This window comes from Narcine bancroftii, chromosome 1 (genome assembly GCF_036971445.1).
Source record: "Narcine bancroftii isolate sNarBan1 chromosome 1, sNarBan1.hap1, whole genome shotgun sequence".
NCBI classification, from domain to species: domain Eukaryota; kingdom Metazoa; phylum Chordata; class Chondrichthyes; order Torpediniformes; family Narcinidae; genus Narcine; species Narcine bancroftii.
The window spans coordinates 260,824,773-260,838,826 of record NC_091469.1 but is presented as its reverse complement, the minus strand read 5'-3'; the positions used below and the strand labels follow the sequence as shown (position 1 = coordinate 260,838,826).

The following is a 14,054-nucleotide window of genomic DNA, read 5'->3' as shown; positions in this document are numbered from 1 at the left end:
TCACACTCATCCGCTATTTTTTAGCCCATTTTTCCTGCTGGTCCAGATCCCTTGGCAAGCTTAGAAAACCTACCTTGCTGACCACAACACCTCCAGTCTTAGTGTCGTCTGCAAACTTGCTGATCCAATTTATCACCGTATCATCCAGATCATTGATATAGACAACAAACAACAATGGTCCCAGCACTGATCCCTGAGGCACACCACCAGTCTGAGAAGCAACCATCTACCACTATTTTCTTTTTTTTTCTTTATTTAATTCTCAATCAACATGAAGTTACAAAACAAAAGCAAATAAACATTACAGATTATATACAATAAAATACCAAAACCAAACTACATGTTGATATATAAAGAAGGAAGAAGTGACACATTATCAATCAAATTCTGCATTATTGTTTATAAATACAAAATTACACGCCGTGCTGGTCCTTGAAAGAAAAGTAGGAAACAGAAAAAAAAGGAAAAAAAGAGGTAATTCTCCCATATAATGTGACAAAATCATCTGTTTTCCAAAAGCATTAATTACATACAGATAAAACATTATGTGATTCATCCAGAGCTTGCTTCCTTTTTTTAAGAGATAGTGGTGTGGGAGACTGGAGGAGCAAATCATCAAGGGTTAACCCCATGGATCATAAATACAGGTTCCATATTCTTAAAAAGATGTAACAATTTCTGAAGTTGTAAGTAATCTTCTCCAGGGGAACACAAGTATTCATTTCTGACTTCCAGCGAGTCAGACTCGGTGGTTGGGAAACAGATTTCCAAGTAATGGCTATACATTTCCTGGCTACCACTAAGGTAAGACTACAAATTTCAATTGATATTTTGACAGCATAATTTTAGGTCTTATAAAATTTCCCCAATAAAAACAATTCTGGCACCTGAAGCTATCGAATTCCAGAAATTTGTTCCAGGAGATGCCCCAAATCATCCCAGAAGGATCTCACCTTAGGACATGACCGGGTCGAATGCAAAAAATGCCCCTATATCTTGACCGCATCAAAGCATAAATTGGATAAATCAGATTTCAATTGATTTAATTTATATTGCACCAGCCTGTACCTTACATGAATTGTATTGCTCATGCTGTCCTAATACAGGTCAGACCAGCTAAATGAATCAATTTCTATACCCAAATCTTATTCTAATCTCTCTCTTGACTTGCCTCTCCCTGTTTAGGGGCTTCTGCCTGAAATAAGAAATACATTTTTGAGAAAAATTTCTTTGTGGTCCCCTTTCAAACCAGCGTTTCTATTTCAGTACATTGTGGTAAGGTTAGTGCTGGACCTAATTTATCCCTTAAATAAGATCTTAACTGGAGATAGCAGAAAAAATATGTATTTAAAACTCCAAATTTATTCCTGATTTGTTCAAATCTCATAAATTGTACTGCTCAAAACAATCTTCAATATATCTAATCTCACTCTGAGACCAAGTTTCTAGAATTTTATTATTAATTGTAAACAGAATTCATTTATTTTGAGCTAGGGGTGTATTGGGTGAGAGTGTCCACCCCTCCCCCACCCCGCCCCAATACCAATTTGACATTGAGTTTATTCTAAATTGTAAAGATATGATTTAGTAAGTGGGCTTCCTTAGGACCAAATATTAATTTAGAATTCCATTTATATACAAATTTTTCTGCTATCTTCTCACCAGCCTTATGCAGTTCCAATTTTACCCAAGATGACTTGTCTCCTCTGTCAAAGAGGGAGGCTGTGAACGTCATTTGGATGGCCTCATATTTTTTAAAGACTGGGAGCTTTAATCCTCCCAGTTCATAGTTCCAGGTTAATTTATCGATAGAGACTCTGGGAAACTTACCCTTCCCCAGAAACTTCCGAATATATCTATTTAAATTTTGAAAGGATCCACCACTACTCTCTGAACACTTTACTCTCTGAATGCCTGGCATTCTATCTCAGTGCCTTTGCCTTCGATGTCTTTTGCAATCAGTTAAAGACAGCAGCAAACCTCTAAGTCTGGCTTGCTCCTCGTCTTGGAGGTTGAATGGCTGTGTCCTCAGCCATCGAGGTTTTAAATCTGGAAGAACTCAGCAAGTCGTGGGTAGAAATGGTCAGACAATGTGTCAGGTCAGGACCTTTGATCATGACTAAAGCAAAAAGCGGGTGTTATTACATACAAGAATGCGTTAAGAAGCTGGGGATAGTCCAAAAAGAAATTAGATACTGGGTGCCAGCTAAGGGAGTGAGCAGGGGGCAAGGCAAGGGGCAGAGAGCGAGAGATGCAGCAGGCACTTGGTAGGGGGTAGGAGGTGGTTGGAAGGTCCAGACCAGATATGTTGATACACCATTTCTATCCATGGATGCTGTCTGACCAGTGGACTCCCTCTTCAGCTCACTGGTCGCTCAAAATTTCAGCATGTTCAATTTTTTGTGTTTCTCCAGAGTTTAAAGTCTCCTTACTTCCTTCCTGAAACCTAATATTTTCCTTTCTTTAAGATGCTTCATAAACATCTCCTTCTTAAAATTTCTGATCAGAAATTTCCACTACCACACCCTTCTTTTTATTTGTAGTTTATCATTGGAGACTCTGAAATGAGTTGAACTTAAAGAATCTTGGCTGGTGTAATCCACACATGGACCTCAAGCAATAAATCCCCAGGTCCTACTCCTAGAACATACAAAAGCTTGTTGCCAATGAGTCACAACCATTGCCCTGGTATTTCCATACAGCAAGTCATACACTAGACGTTATGCTCACCTGGTAACAAATCCAAGAAAGCAGGATCTACAACTGTAGATGGGCCTTTTTAAACCTCACAAATGCTTAGGATTCCATCATCTGAGGAGCTATGAAGTATCATTCCCAGATTTGTTATTGCCCTAAAATTTTCATCACTATCCAATATCTACTCCAATGATGACCCATAAGCCATGATCTTCACCAGTGGATTCACGACTCACCCATTCACAAACTAGGATTAAGTGCCTACTTTCTTTTCTTTGGCTTGGCTTCGCGGACGAAGATTTATGGAGGGGGGTAAATGTCCACGTCAGCTGCAGGCTCGTTTGTGGCTGACAAGTCCGATGCGGGACAGGCAGACACGGTTGCAGCGGTTGCAGGGGAAAATTGGTTGGTTGGGGTTGGGTGTTGGGTTTTTCTTCCTTTGCCTTTCGTCAGTGAGGTGGGCTCTGCGGTCTTCTTCAAAGGAGGTTGCTGCCCGCCAAACTGTGAGGCGCCAAGATGCACGGTTTGAGGCGACATCAGCCCACTGGCGGTGGTCAATGTGGCAGGCATCAAGAGATTTCTTTAGGCAGTCCTTGTACCTTTTCTTTGGTGCACCTCTGTCACGGTGGCCAGTGGAGAGCTCGCCATATAACACGATCTTGGGAAGGCGATGGTCCTCCATTCTGGAGACGTGACCCACCCAGCGCAGCTGGATCTTCAGCAGCGTGGACTCGATGCTGTCGACTGAGGTGAAGTAAACCTACAGGTAATGCAGGAAATTGTTCCTTTGATCCCTCCATTTCAAAATCAAAGTCACCCTCTCAATTAGAAATACACTTGCAGAGTCCAAGATGCAAATCAATGCTTATTCCTTCACCAGGACATGAAAGAGGCTGGAAGACTACACATACAGAAATCAAAGATGTCCTTTGCCAAACTACCACAACTATCAAGATCAGGTCAACAGAAAGCATTTTCTTTACATGGAAAGCCACCTCTCAGGAAGGGCAGAGAAGAGTGATTGACGACCAAGACTTCAAGTCTAACACCAAAACCATGGTGTAGTGAGCTGCAGTGATCTCCAATCATCAAGAGACAGACACACAGATAACCCACAGTAGTAACTCTAGGCACCAGAGAAGTATAATCAAAGTCTCAATGCATCAACCTGAGTATCCTCTTTCAGACTAACACACTGTTCACACTCACCAGGTCTGTGGGTGGGCCATATTGTCCTCATGCCAACATCTGAAAGTGATTCTCCATTCTGTGTACCATGGTGATGCAATATTCTCATGATTATAGAAAATCTAACAACAACTTTCTGAAATTTATCAACCAGAGGCACTCACATCCAAGTGATGAAGTGCTTTGAGGCTGGTGTTCAAACACATCAACTTCCATCTGAGTGTTGACATGGATCCATTCCAATTTGCCTACTGCATCAATTACCCAATGGCAGATGCCATCTCACTGGTTCAACACAACGCCCTCAAACGCCTGGACAGCAAAGATGTTCTTTATCAACTACTGTTCAGCATTCAACACCATCATCCCCTCAAAACTGATCAGAAAACTTCAAGACCTGGACCTTGCACTACCAATAAGTAGAAATTCTGCCTGGCCCACAGGAAAAAGAATTTCAGGGTTGCTTGCGATGTTGTACATATACTTGGACAATAAATCTGAACTTTGAAGATCTTCTTGGGGGAAAATAAAAGCCGCATTGTTTTGCACAAACTGGTGGGGATGCATTTGAGAGGGCAAAAAACTATACAAAGGTGTTAAATGAGAGCCCATGGATGGCACGCATCCACTGCAAAGCATCACAAAACATTTCAAACGATCCATCCACTCACCTATCCTGGCAGCAATACTTGCCCCACCTGTGGCAAAACCTGCAGATGCCTGATAAGAATCATTGGTCCCTCCTGAACCACATAAGCTGGAATGTAAAGAAACACTCCTTGAACTGGGAACTGCCTAAATAAAAGAACCATTTCATAATTCATTAGGCTAAGAGATATCTTTAAATGGAGACATGGATCATGACCCGACATAGCCACATCAGTGAAGGTCACACTCATTTTTTAAAACAATGGATTGAATCCAATGTACAAAAAAAGTGAATTTTTTACTGCTATTATTTAACTTATAGACAATTCATTTTAAACTTCATTTTAAAATACAAACAGCTTTATGCAAATAAGACCAGTGAGGAATCATCTCAATGTATTAAGAAGTTTAATGATTCCTTTCCACAGACATATTCACAGGTATACTGTACTATAATGTGCACTGAACTTACACTATAATCTTCCAAATCCAAATGCTGGAGACTGCATGAATCTCAAATTCATGATTTTCTTCAGGATGTTGCATAGTTTGATTTCAAGGTTGGCCGGAGACCATCAATTCTGTCCACTGCTTTGAGAGATGGAATGCTTTGAGAGGCTGGTCATGGCCAGAATTAACATGTACCTAAGCAAAGATCTGGACCCACTGCAATTTGCCTATCATCACGATCGCTGGCTCTCCACTTAGCTCTGGATCACCTCAAAAACAGCAATTCATACATACGACTGCTCTTCCTCAACTACAGCTCAGCCTTCAATACCATTATTTCCTCAGTACTGATCAAGAAGCTACAAACTCTAGGCTTCCATCACTGGTCAGTGTTATTTTATGACTGTTTCATGTCGTGCAAAGGAAGGGAATATCAATGGAACAGTTTAAAATGAATGCAGCCAAAAGGCAGGTTACTCTATGCCAATTAGCTTAATATCTGGAGTTGGGAAAATGCTTGTAGCCATCATTAAGAAGTAGTGAGACATCGGAATATAATTTTTTCTACGAGGCAGAGACAGCATGGATTCATATATTTACTCTACCACAGAGGGTAGAAGTAAACAGGTGGGAACTTGGACTTCCTGAAGGCATTTGGTAAAGTGTCACATTAAAAAAAATTTTAAAAGGTAACAATGCAGGATGATGGAGGTAAAGTATTAGCATGGACAAAGGACTGGTTAACCAATAGAAGGCTGAGCTAGGATAACAGGTTTTTCTCTGGTTGGCAATCAGGGATTGGTGCTGAGCCCACAATTGTTTACAATATACAGAAAACAATTTTGAAGAGAAGACAGAAAGGAGCTAACAAATTTTGCTGATTATGCCAAATTGAGTGGAAAAGCAAATTCTGTAGGATGTGCAGAGAGAGATAAATTGGTTAAATGAGTGGGCAAGGACCTGGCAGATGGAGTATAATGTTGGTACATGGGAGGACATCCATTTTGGAAAGTTTATGAGGAGAGAATGAGTCACTTGAAACGATACTTACTGAAATTCAGAAGAATGAGAGGGGACTTGATAGAAACATAGCATTATAGAAGGGATAAATAGGATAGAGGCAGAAAAGTGGTTTCCACTCATAGGTTAGACTATAACTGGGTAATGGTCTCAAGATTTGGGGGAGTAGATTTAGGATGGAGGAGGAACTGCTTTTCTTAAAGAGTAACATATTTGTGGAATTCACTAGCCAAGGAATCCGTACAGGTGTCTCTTTAAATATTTTTGTACAGTAGGGACATTACAGCTCATAGGGAAAAGGCAGGTAGGTGGAGCAGGGTCTATGGCCAGATCAGGCATGATCTTGTTGAACAGTGCATGAAAGAATATGTATAGCAAGGGGTTAACGATTTAGGTAAAAACATAACTGCTTCACGTTTTAACATTTTCTGTGCTTGTGAGATAATGACTAAAACCACCAACAATATAGTATGATAAACAAAGGAAGGATGGGAAGATAACACTCATACCATGGCCACAAAATAATGTGTATATTGCTTAAGATCAGCAAGAATATCCTGTTGTTGCCAACTCAGCACAAATTACCTTGTCCTGAGACACCACAAGGGCATATTGCTCTGATAATCGCCCAGTGACACTTGCTTAAATAAGTATAAAAAGGGGATGAATACTCAGTATGCTTTGAGTGAGGTTCTGTGGAGGGAAGAAGTTACACTCTTCTTTGTAGTCCTCACTCCCGCTAGCCTAAGTCAATAAAGAAGTCATGATTGTACGGTCTTTGGTTTTGCTGTTTGTTTTATTACAGCACGGGTCGACTTTACCAAGTGGGGCAGGTTTGACAGGCCAGATGGCCTTCTATTTCTTATGCTCTTGTGGAATAGTGCACCAAATCACATCAGATATGTGCTGTACCAATAAGAGGTTATTAAAAAAAAGGATGCGCAAACAGTTAGGAATCTGAGATTTCAGGAAGTGAAAGGTGAAAAATTTGAGAAAACACTGGAAATGTGAAGCAAAGACAAAAAAGGGATAAAGCTCAGCAGGTTGGTTAGAACTGAGCAGGGGAGGCAGAATCTGTTGGATTGGAGCTTACAGCAGATCAAGTGAATTGGATATTTCCCTCCAATCCTTCAGTCAAAGATGCTATTTGAATCAGAAATGGCATCTGGGTCCTCGGCTAATAACCAGTGAGAGTTAAAGGCAGATGAACAGAGAGGAAACTTGATGCTCTAGATGTCAGCAGAAAGACAGCAGGGTGCCTGAATCACAGTATCTGTATTCATGGTCTTTCCCCACATTTCTTACCTCATATTCCATTCTCGCTTCACTCTCCTCTTCATCTCTGTGCAATGTGGGCCATTCCCAGCTCTATTTTTGTTCCAGATTTCTGCCATCTGGTTATTTGTTGTTTTCCTTTTGAGTTTTGATATTTGAATAGGACTGAACTTCACTTGAATTGATGGGGATGAATTTTACTAAAGAGGTTAACAGTTTTGTAATCTAAACAAATAACTAACTGCATTTGCATCCATGGATACGACCTCCTGAATGCATTCCCATTTCTTGGGAGTGGCATTTGGTGCTTTTTGTGACCCTGGTGCAACAAAGCACCTTTAACAAAGGTGACAGAGGGAAGGTTGCTTTACAGGACAGCACAATCTGCAATCTCAATTCTGCAGCTTCTTGCAGTTACCATACCAAGGTACGATGGATCTGAACAGGACACTTTCTATGGGGCATATGCGAAAATTGGTAAGAGATCCCACAGGCACACTGAATTTCCTTAGGCTTCTGAGAAAGTAGAGGTGTTGGTCTGCCTGCTTGGTCATAATGTTAACAGGTACACCAGGGTTGCTGTGGAAATACCAGAGATCAAATGAAGGAGCTTGTACATACATAACACAAAATGGAGGAAACACTCAGTGGGTCAGGCAGGTGTTTTTTCTTGCTGTCCAGAATCTGTGTCCTATTTGGCAATACTAGTAACTAGCCCTGCAACATTACCAGCCCTGCAATATACCAATAACACTCGGAACACATGTCTCCATTACATGAAGAAGGCACACAAACATCTCTACTTCCTAAGGTGTCTGTGGAGATTTGGCACAACATTGAACACTCTACAGGTCCATTAGATAGTACACTGATGTGCTACATCACAGGCTGATTTAGTAATTCCAAGTGCCCAGGAATGCAGAAGGTAGCAATCATAACAAGTCCTTCACAGGCTCCAATCTATAATCCACTAAAATGAGAGGACATAGTCTCAAGATTCGGGGGAGTAGATTTAGGACAGAGATGAGGAAAAATAGTTTTTCCCAGAGAATAGTGAATGTTTGGAATTCTCTACCAGGGAAGTGGTTGAGGCTGCTTCATTAAACATATTTAAAATTCTGTTACATAAATTTTTACTTGATAGAGGAATTAGGGGATATGGGGACAAGGCAGGTAGGTGGAGTTAGGACATAAATTTGATCAGCCATGATCGTATTGAATGGCGGAGCAGGCTCGATGGGCCATTTTTGGCCTTCCTATGAAGAGACCCATGTCAGGCTCTGCTTCAAGCAGGTAGCTTCCATCACCCATGTCACAACCTCTCCTCACTGCTACCTTGGAGTAAAAGGTACAGATGCTTAAAGACCAGAACCTCTGTTCAAGAACAGTTTCTTTCCAACAACTATTAGATTCTTGAACCTCCCATTGTTACACTTATCACAGACCTCACCACCACCACAGAAAAGGACTATCTGCTCTATCGTAATGCTGCAAAATGCTAATTATCTATCTTTTCAATTTATTATCTTAATTCAATGTATGTTTCTGTATTTGTTTTCTTTAAAAGCCAAAATCCCTGTTCGACTGAAACAAGAATTTTGGTGCACACGTTCATTTGACAATAAATTCATTATCGTTACCTCTGTACTCAGACCCTCTAATATTCAAGCAGCATAGAAGTTAATGTTACAGGTTGATGAATGTTCATCCAACACTTTGTGAAATGCCATCTGACCCTTGTTGAGACACCACTCTTGGCTTTGCAAAGCAAACTGAATAGCCATAGCTGTGTAAAAACACAAAACAATGCTGGAGAAACTCAGCAGGTCTTGCAGGCCATAAATTACCTTTGCTGTTCATGTTATTTGGGTCTGTCAGTGTTAAATAAATCTATATGCATCAATTCATCTACAACTTAGCCAGACTTTGACTCCATCTGACAGCTGTGTGCCAACATAATCACACCAATAATATCTACATTGAATGTGCTGCTGTAAGGATTGGAAACATAGAACCCAGATCTTCTCAATCATTGACTCTCTGGAGAGTTATATACAAGAACACTTCAACAAATTCTGAGTTTTGTTTTATTTATTCCTCCAAAACTCAACGTGAATGTTTATTCAACTCAGCACATATATCAAAGACCTGGATTCCATCAGGATCAGTAGCTTACCAAATCATCTTTACGAGGGAGAAGAAAGAGAACCCAGGTTTTAAAACAAAAAGCTTTCTGCATTTGACCACAGAGCATCCAATTGTCCAGGGCAAACTCTTCTGCTGCACTCAAAATGCCAAGCACACCACACCAAACTGAAAGCAAAAGACAGCCAGACTGGCCAAAACAGGGTTAAATAAAATAAAATGTTGAAATACGATTGATTTCTATGAAACTGCCACGTTAAAATCACTTCAGATTGATGCTACTACCTCACCTCTCAATGAAAGCAGCTAAATACTTCCAAAAGAAAAATCCCAAATATTCCAACTTGTGAGGAAATAAAGAGGCTCTTCCCATATTCCCAGAATACTGTTGTTCCCTACGATTAAATCAGCCCCAAAAGTCCAATCCTCAGACTCCTCACTCCAAACTCGGGTGTATTGGAGATCATATTATTCGGGCACAGTGTGTACACAACCTTCATCAAACTTTGTTCCATCTCTCGGACTCGGACAAACACTGGAAAATCTCCTTCCATGGCAGGACCTGTGCATTGGAAGAGGTCCCACACATTCAGCTCCAGGGCCCCAACAGAGACAAAGCCCTTTCATTGTACCTGCAGCTTCTGCACCAAGAAAGGATGGAAATTGCTCAAATCTCACACCAGCCCACTTTCACCACATTGTCAGCTCGTCCATTAAATGTCACGGGGGCGCACAAGGTCCCTTGGGTGCGCGCGCTCGGTGAAGCAAGGCTCCCACGAACAGCTGCAAGAGAAATTCTTATACCCTCGATTTGAAATACAAATAATGCGTGGGAAACCACCGAGAACTTTACAACAATTTACTCTTGGCAGGTGAATAGATGTAAAAGCGCGCACACACACACACACACACACACACACACACACACACACACAGACTGACACACACACACAGAGACAGACAGTCAGAGACAGACACAGTCAGAGACACACACAGACAGACACACACAGACACAGACAGACAGACACACACAGACAGACACACACACACAGTCAGAGACACACACACAGACACACACACAGACACACACACAGACACACACACAGACACACACACAGACACACACACAGACACACACACAGACACACACACAGACAGACAGACACAAACAGACAGACAGTCAGAGACACAGACAGACACACACACAGACACAGACAGACAGACAGTCAGAGACATAGACAGACACACACACAGACACAGTCAGAGACACACAGACAGACAGACAGACAGTCAGAGACTCACAGACAGACACACACACAGACACAGTCAGAGACACACAGACAGACAGACACACACACACAGACAGAGACAAACAGACAGACAGACACACAGACACAGTCAGACAGACACACACACACACACACACACACAAATGCTGAAGAACGGTTCCCAGGGACGTTACCAGTCCGGCTAAGTTCTTTCAGCAATTTTGTGTGTGTGTGTTTCCTCAGGGCAATCACAGAGTCTGTGGCGCTATGTAGGCAATAAAGGAGTCCCTTCACAGAACGTTTGCCTTCTCGATATTATCTCAGGGTGCAGGGTTAACTAGAACCCGCTGGCATTGCCAGAAGTAACGCTTTGTCACCTCGAGGGATTCTTCTTCCAACGGAGGAGAAGCAACTGCCTGAACCCCGTTGCTCACCGTGTGCACCTGCTCCGCGCTGCTCATGTCACCTTGTCGCCGACTTCTCTTCCCAGTGAGTTGCAGCCGGCGCTGCCCTCGGAGTGATGTCAGAAGCCCTGCCCCGGAGGCGGCGGCGGGGAGGGGTGTTGCCGGGTGACCGGGGCGCGGGGCTTGCAGTCGGCGCCTTTCACCCCTCTTCCTGTCTCCTCGCCGCCGCGCTCGGGGTTGAGGGGGGGACGGAGGGATGGGCGCTTCACGCACCACAGGCAGCGTTGGGTTTCTGAAGTTCAGGAACCGTTCGATCTCTTAAAGCAAGCTTCTTGGAGGAGGAGGGGGGGCGCAGAAAATCTGAAATCAATGTGGGAAAATCTGGAACCACTCAGAAGGTCGGGCAGTTCTGGGTTTCCATGTTTTATGCCCCCTACATCTGAAGCTTTCTCGCTTGAGAGCCTCCAGCAGTTCGTTCTTTGCTCTTGGATTGTTTTACAGCCTCCCAGGAGGGCAAATGAAATGTGATTGAGGGGCAGGAACAGCACTGGATTCCTGGTTTTGGGAGGAAGGGTGACTTGGGGTCAGTGTGTTCATGGACCAACCTTCTGGCAGGGTCAACGGCCATCTAGCAAACGCGTGCCGCCGAGGGCGTAAACCGGGCATCGAAGCCTGGTCTGGCCATTCACTGCAACAGAACTATCCCCACCCCACCCCAAACCACCTTGGACCTCGCCGTGCCACTGGGTCCCGGAGGGGATGCAGAGAGGGTGGGTCTGGACTTGCGCATCCCCTCGACTCACCAAATTCCATTCAGGCGCACACTTTTCCTTTCTGAAGAGTGGCGTAATATCCTCCTATCAAACCCCATCAACTGACCGAAAGGAGCCATCACCATCCTGTGGGAGGGAGAGCCAGAAGTTAATAGACCATGAAGCAGTATGATTCCACAGAGGAGGTTTTGGGACGTTTCACCAAATGGATAATGTGCTGCAACCATTTGACAACTGGGTGTCATTTGTGACCTTCACCAGACACAGTGCTCGGTGAGGGAGAACCTACAGGAGGGAGTGGTAGGTAAGGTTCTGGAACCAAGAATCTTAAATGAAATCCAGAATAGAAGTCAGGAGCAATAAATGGAAAGATTGGTGTTTGATGATAAGTGGCATCCAATGAGAAGCTCCAAGATCATTTTTGAAAGAGAGCTCGAATGATACTAATTTTGAAGAGAAGGGGATAGTGGCAGAAGATGATGGAAACATGGGGATAACCTTGATGCATTTCGTATTGAGTGGTTACTAATCAAAGCTATGGAAGATGATTAAAGCAGCACTAATTAGATACAATGACAGCTACATTTAATAATGGATAAAGAAGTGCAAAATGGTTAAGAAACAATGGAGTTTGTTGTTTGGCTCACAATAGGGGATTACGGATGTTGGGATCTGGATCTTGTTTTCTTCCCTTTAACAAGTAGATTGGAAAAACCAGGTTGGGACTGAATATCAAGAGGGAGAATTTGTAGAATGCCTACAATATGGCTTCTTAGAACAGCTTGGGCTGAGCCAACCCAGGAAATGGCAATACTGGTTTGGGTATTGTGTAATGAATCAAAGTTGAGAAGAGAGATGAAAGTCAGGAAACCCTTAAGAGGCAGTGAACTTCCCATGCAGTTTGAGAGGGAGAAACAAAATTCAGAGGTGTCAATATGCCAGTAGATCAAGAGGTACGGGAGGAATTCACAAATGTTCAGGACAGCAGAGCAGCAATGGCTAGAGTTTCTGTGAGGAAAAAAGGGAAAGTGCCGGACAAGTATATCCAAAAAAGAAATATTTGGTTGGAAAAATGACACGAGAAGTCAGAGCCTAAGTAAAGGGAAAAGAAAGGACATACTTGGGAAAATAGAGGACTGGGAAAGCTTTGAAAAGCATACAGAAAGCAACAAATAAGATTATTGGGAAGGAAAAGATTAACTTTGAAAGGAGGTTAACAAATAATAAGGATACTAAAAGCTTTTATGTACTGTATATTAAGAGTGAAAAAAGAGGCAGAGAAAATTACACTTGAGAAATTATAATGAAGTCATGGAGATGGCAGAGGAAATGAATGAGTATTTTGCATCAGTCTTCACTGTGGAAGACAGTAACAGTATAGTGAACTTTCAAGGGTGTCAGGGAAGAGAGGTGAGTGTAATCAGGATCACGAGAGTGAAGCTGAAAGTTCTAAAGGTAGACAGGTTCCACATGGAATGTACCATCAGGTTCTGAAATAAGTCGCTGTAGGGATTGAGGAAGCACTAGTCATGATCTACCAACAATCAATAGATGCTGGAATGGTTCTGGAGGACCAGAAAATTAAAAAAGGTCACTCCACTATTTAAAAAGGGAGGCAATAGAAAGGAAATTATAGACCTGTCAGCCTAATATATCAGTGGTTAGGAAATTGTTAGAGTCAATTTGTCAAGGATGAAATTATGAAGTACCTGGAGATGCATGACAAGATAGGTCATGGTTTCCTTAAGGAAAATGTTGTATGGCAAACCTACTGAATTTTTTTTAAGGAAACCACAAGCAGGCTAGGCAAAGTAGATGCAGTGAATATTGTATATTTGGATTTCCAAAAAGACTTTGACAAGGTGGTGCACATGAGGCTGCTTCACAAAATGAGAGTCCATGGAATTACAGCAACGATACTTGTATGGATCGAGCATTTGCTGATGGTGGCAACTATGATCAACAGCAGCCACGAGAGGTTTCAGATTCTGAGAAAGTGGAGGACCAGTGCAGGACACCAGAAAACAGGGAGACCACCCCGTCTGAGAAGAAGAAGTAGAGGAGACGATCCACGGGGTGGTCCCCATGGTGGCGGACCAGTGAGGAGTTCTGCAGCTGAGGAACACACAAGCAGCAGGCTGTTGGTGACTCGAGGAGAGGAACTCGTACAGGCTGTGGGCTGCTGG

At 42.6% G+C, this 14,054-nt stretch overlaps 1 protein-coding gene across 1 annotated transcript in view; it reads right to left on the bottom strand.

Moving 5' to 3' along the window:
• Window positions 1-11,257, bottom strand: part of trpm5 (transient receptor potential cation channel, subfamily M, member 5) — an 88,404-nt gene extending 77,147 nt beyond the window's left edge. The window contains exon 1 of the mRNA XM_069896695.1: window positions 11,126-11,257. Within this exon, the coding sequence (XP_069752796.1) occupies window positions 11,126-11,152 (27 nt within the window). The 5' untranslated portion in view covers window positions 11,153-11,257. The remainder of the gene's footprint in view (window positions 1-11,125) is intronic.
• Window positions 11,258-14,054: the final 2,797 nt, after the last annotated feature.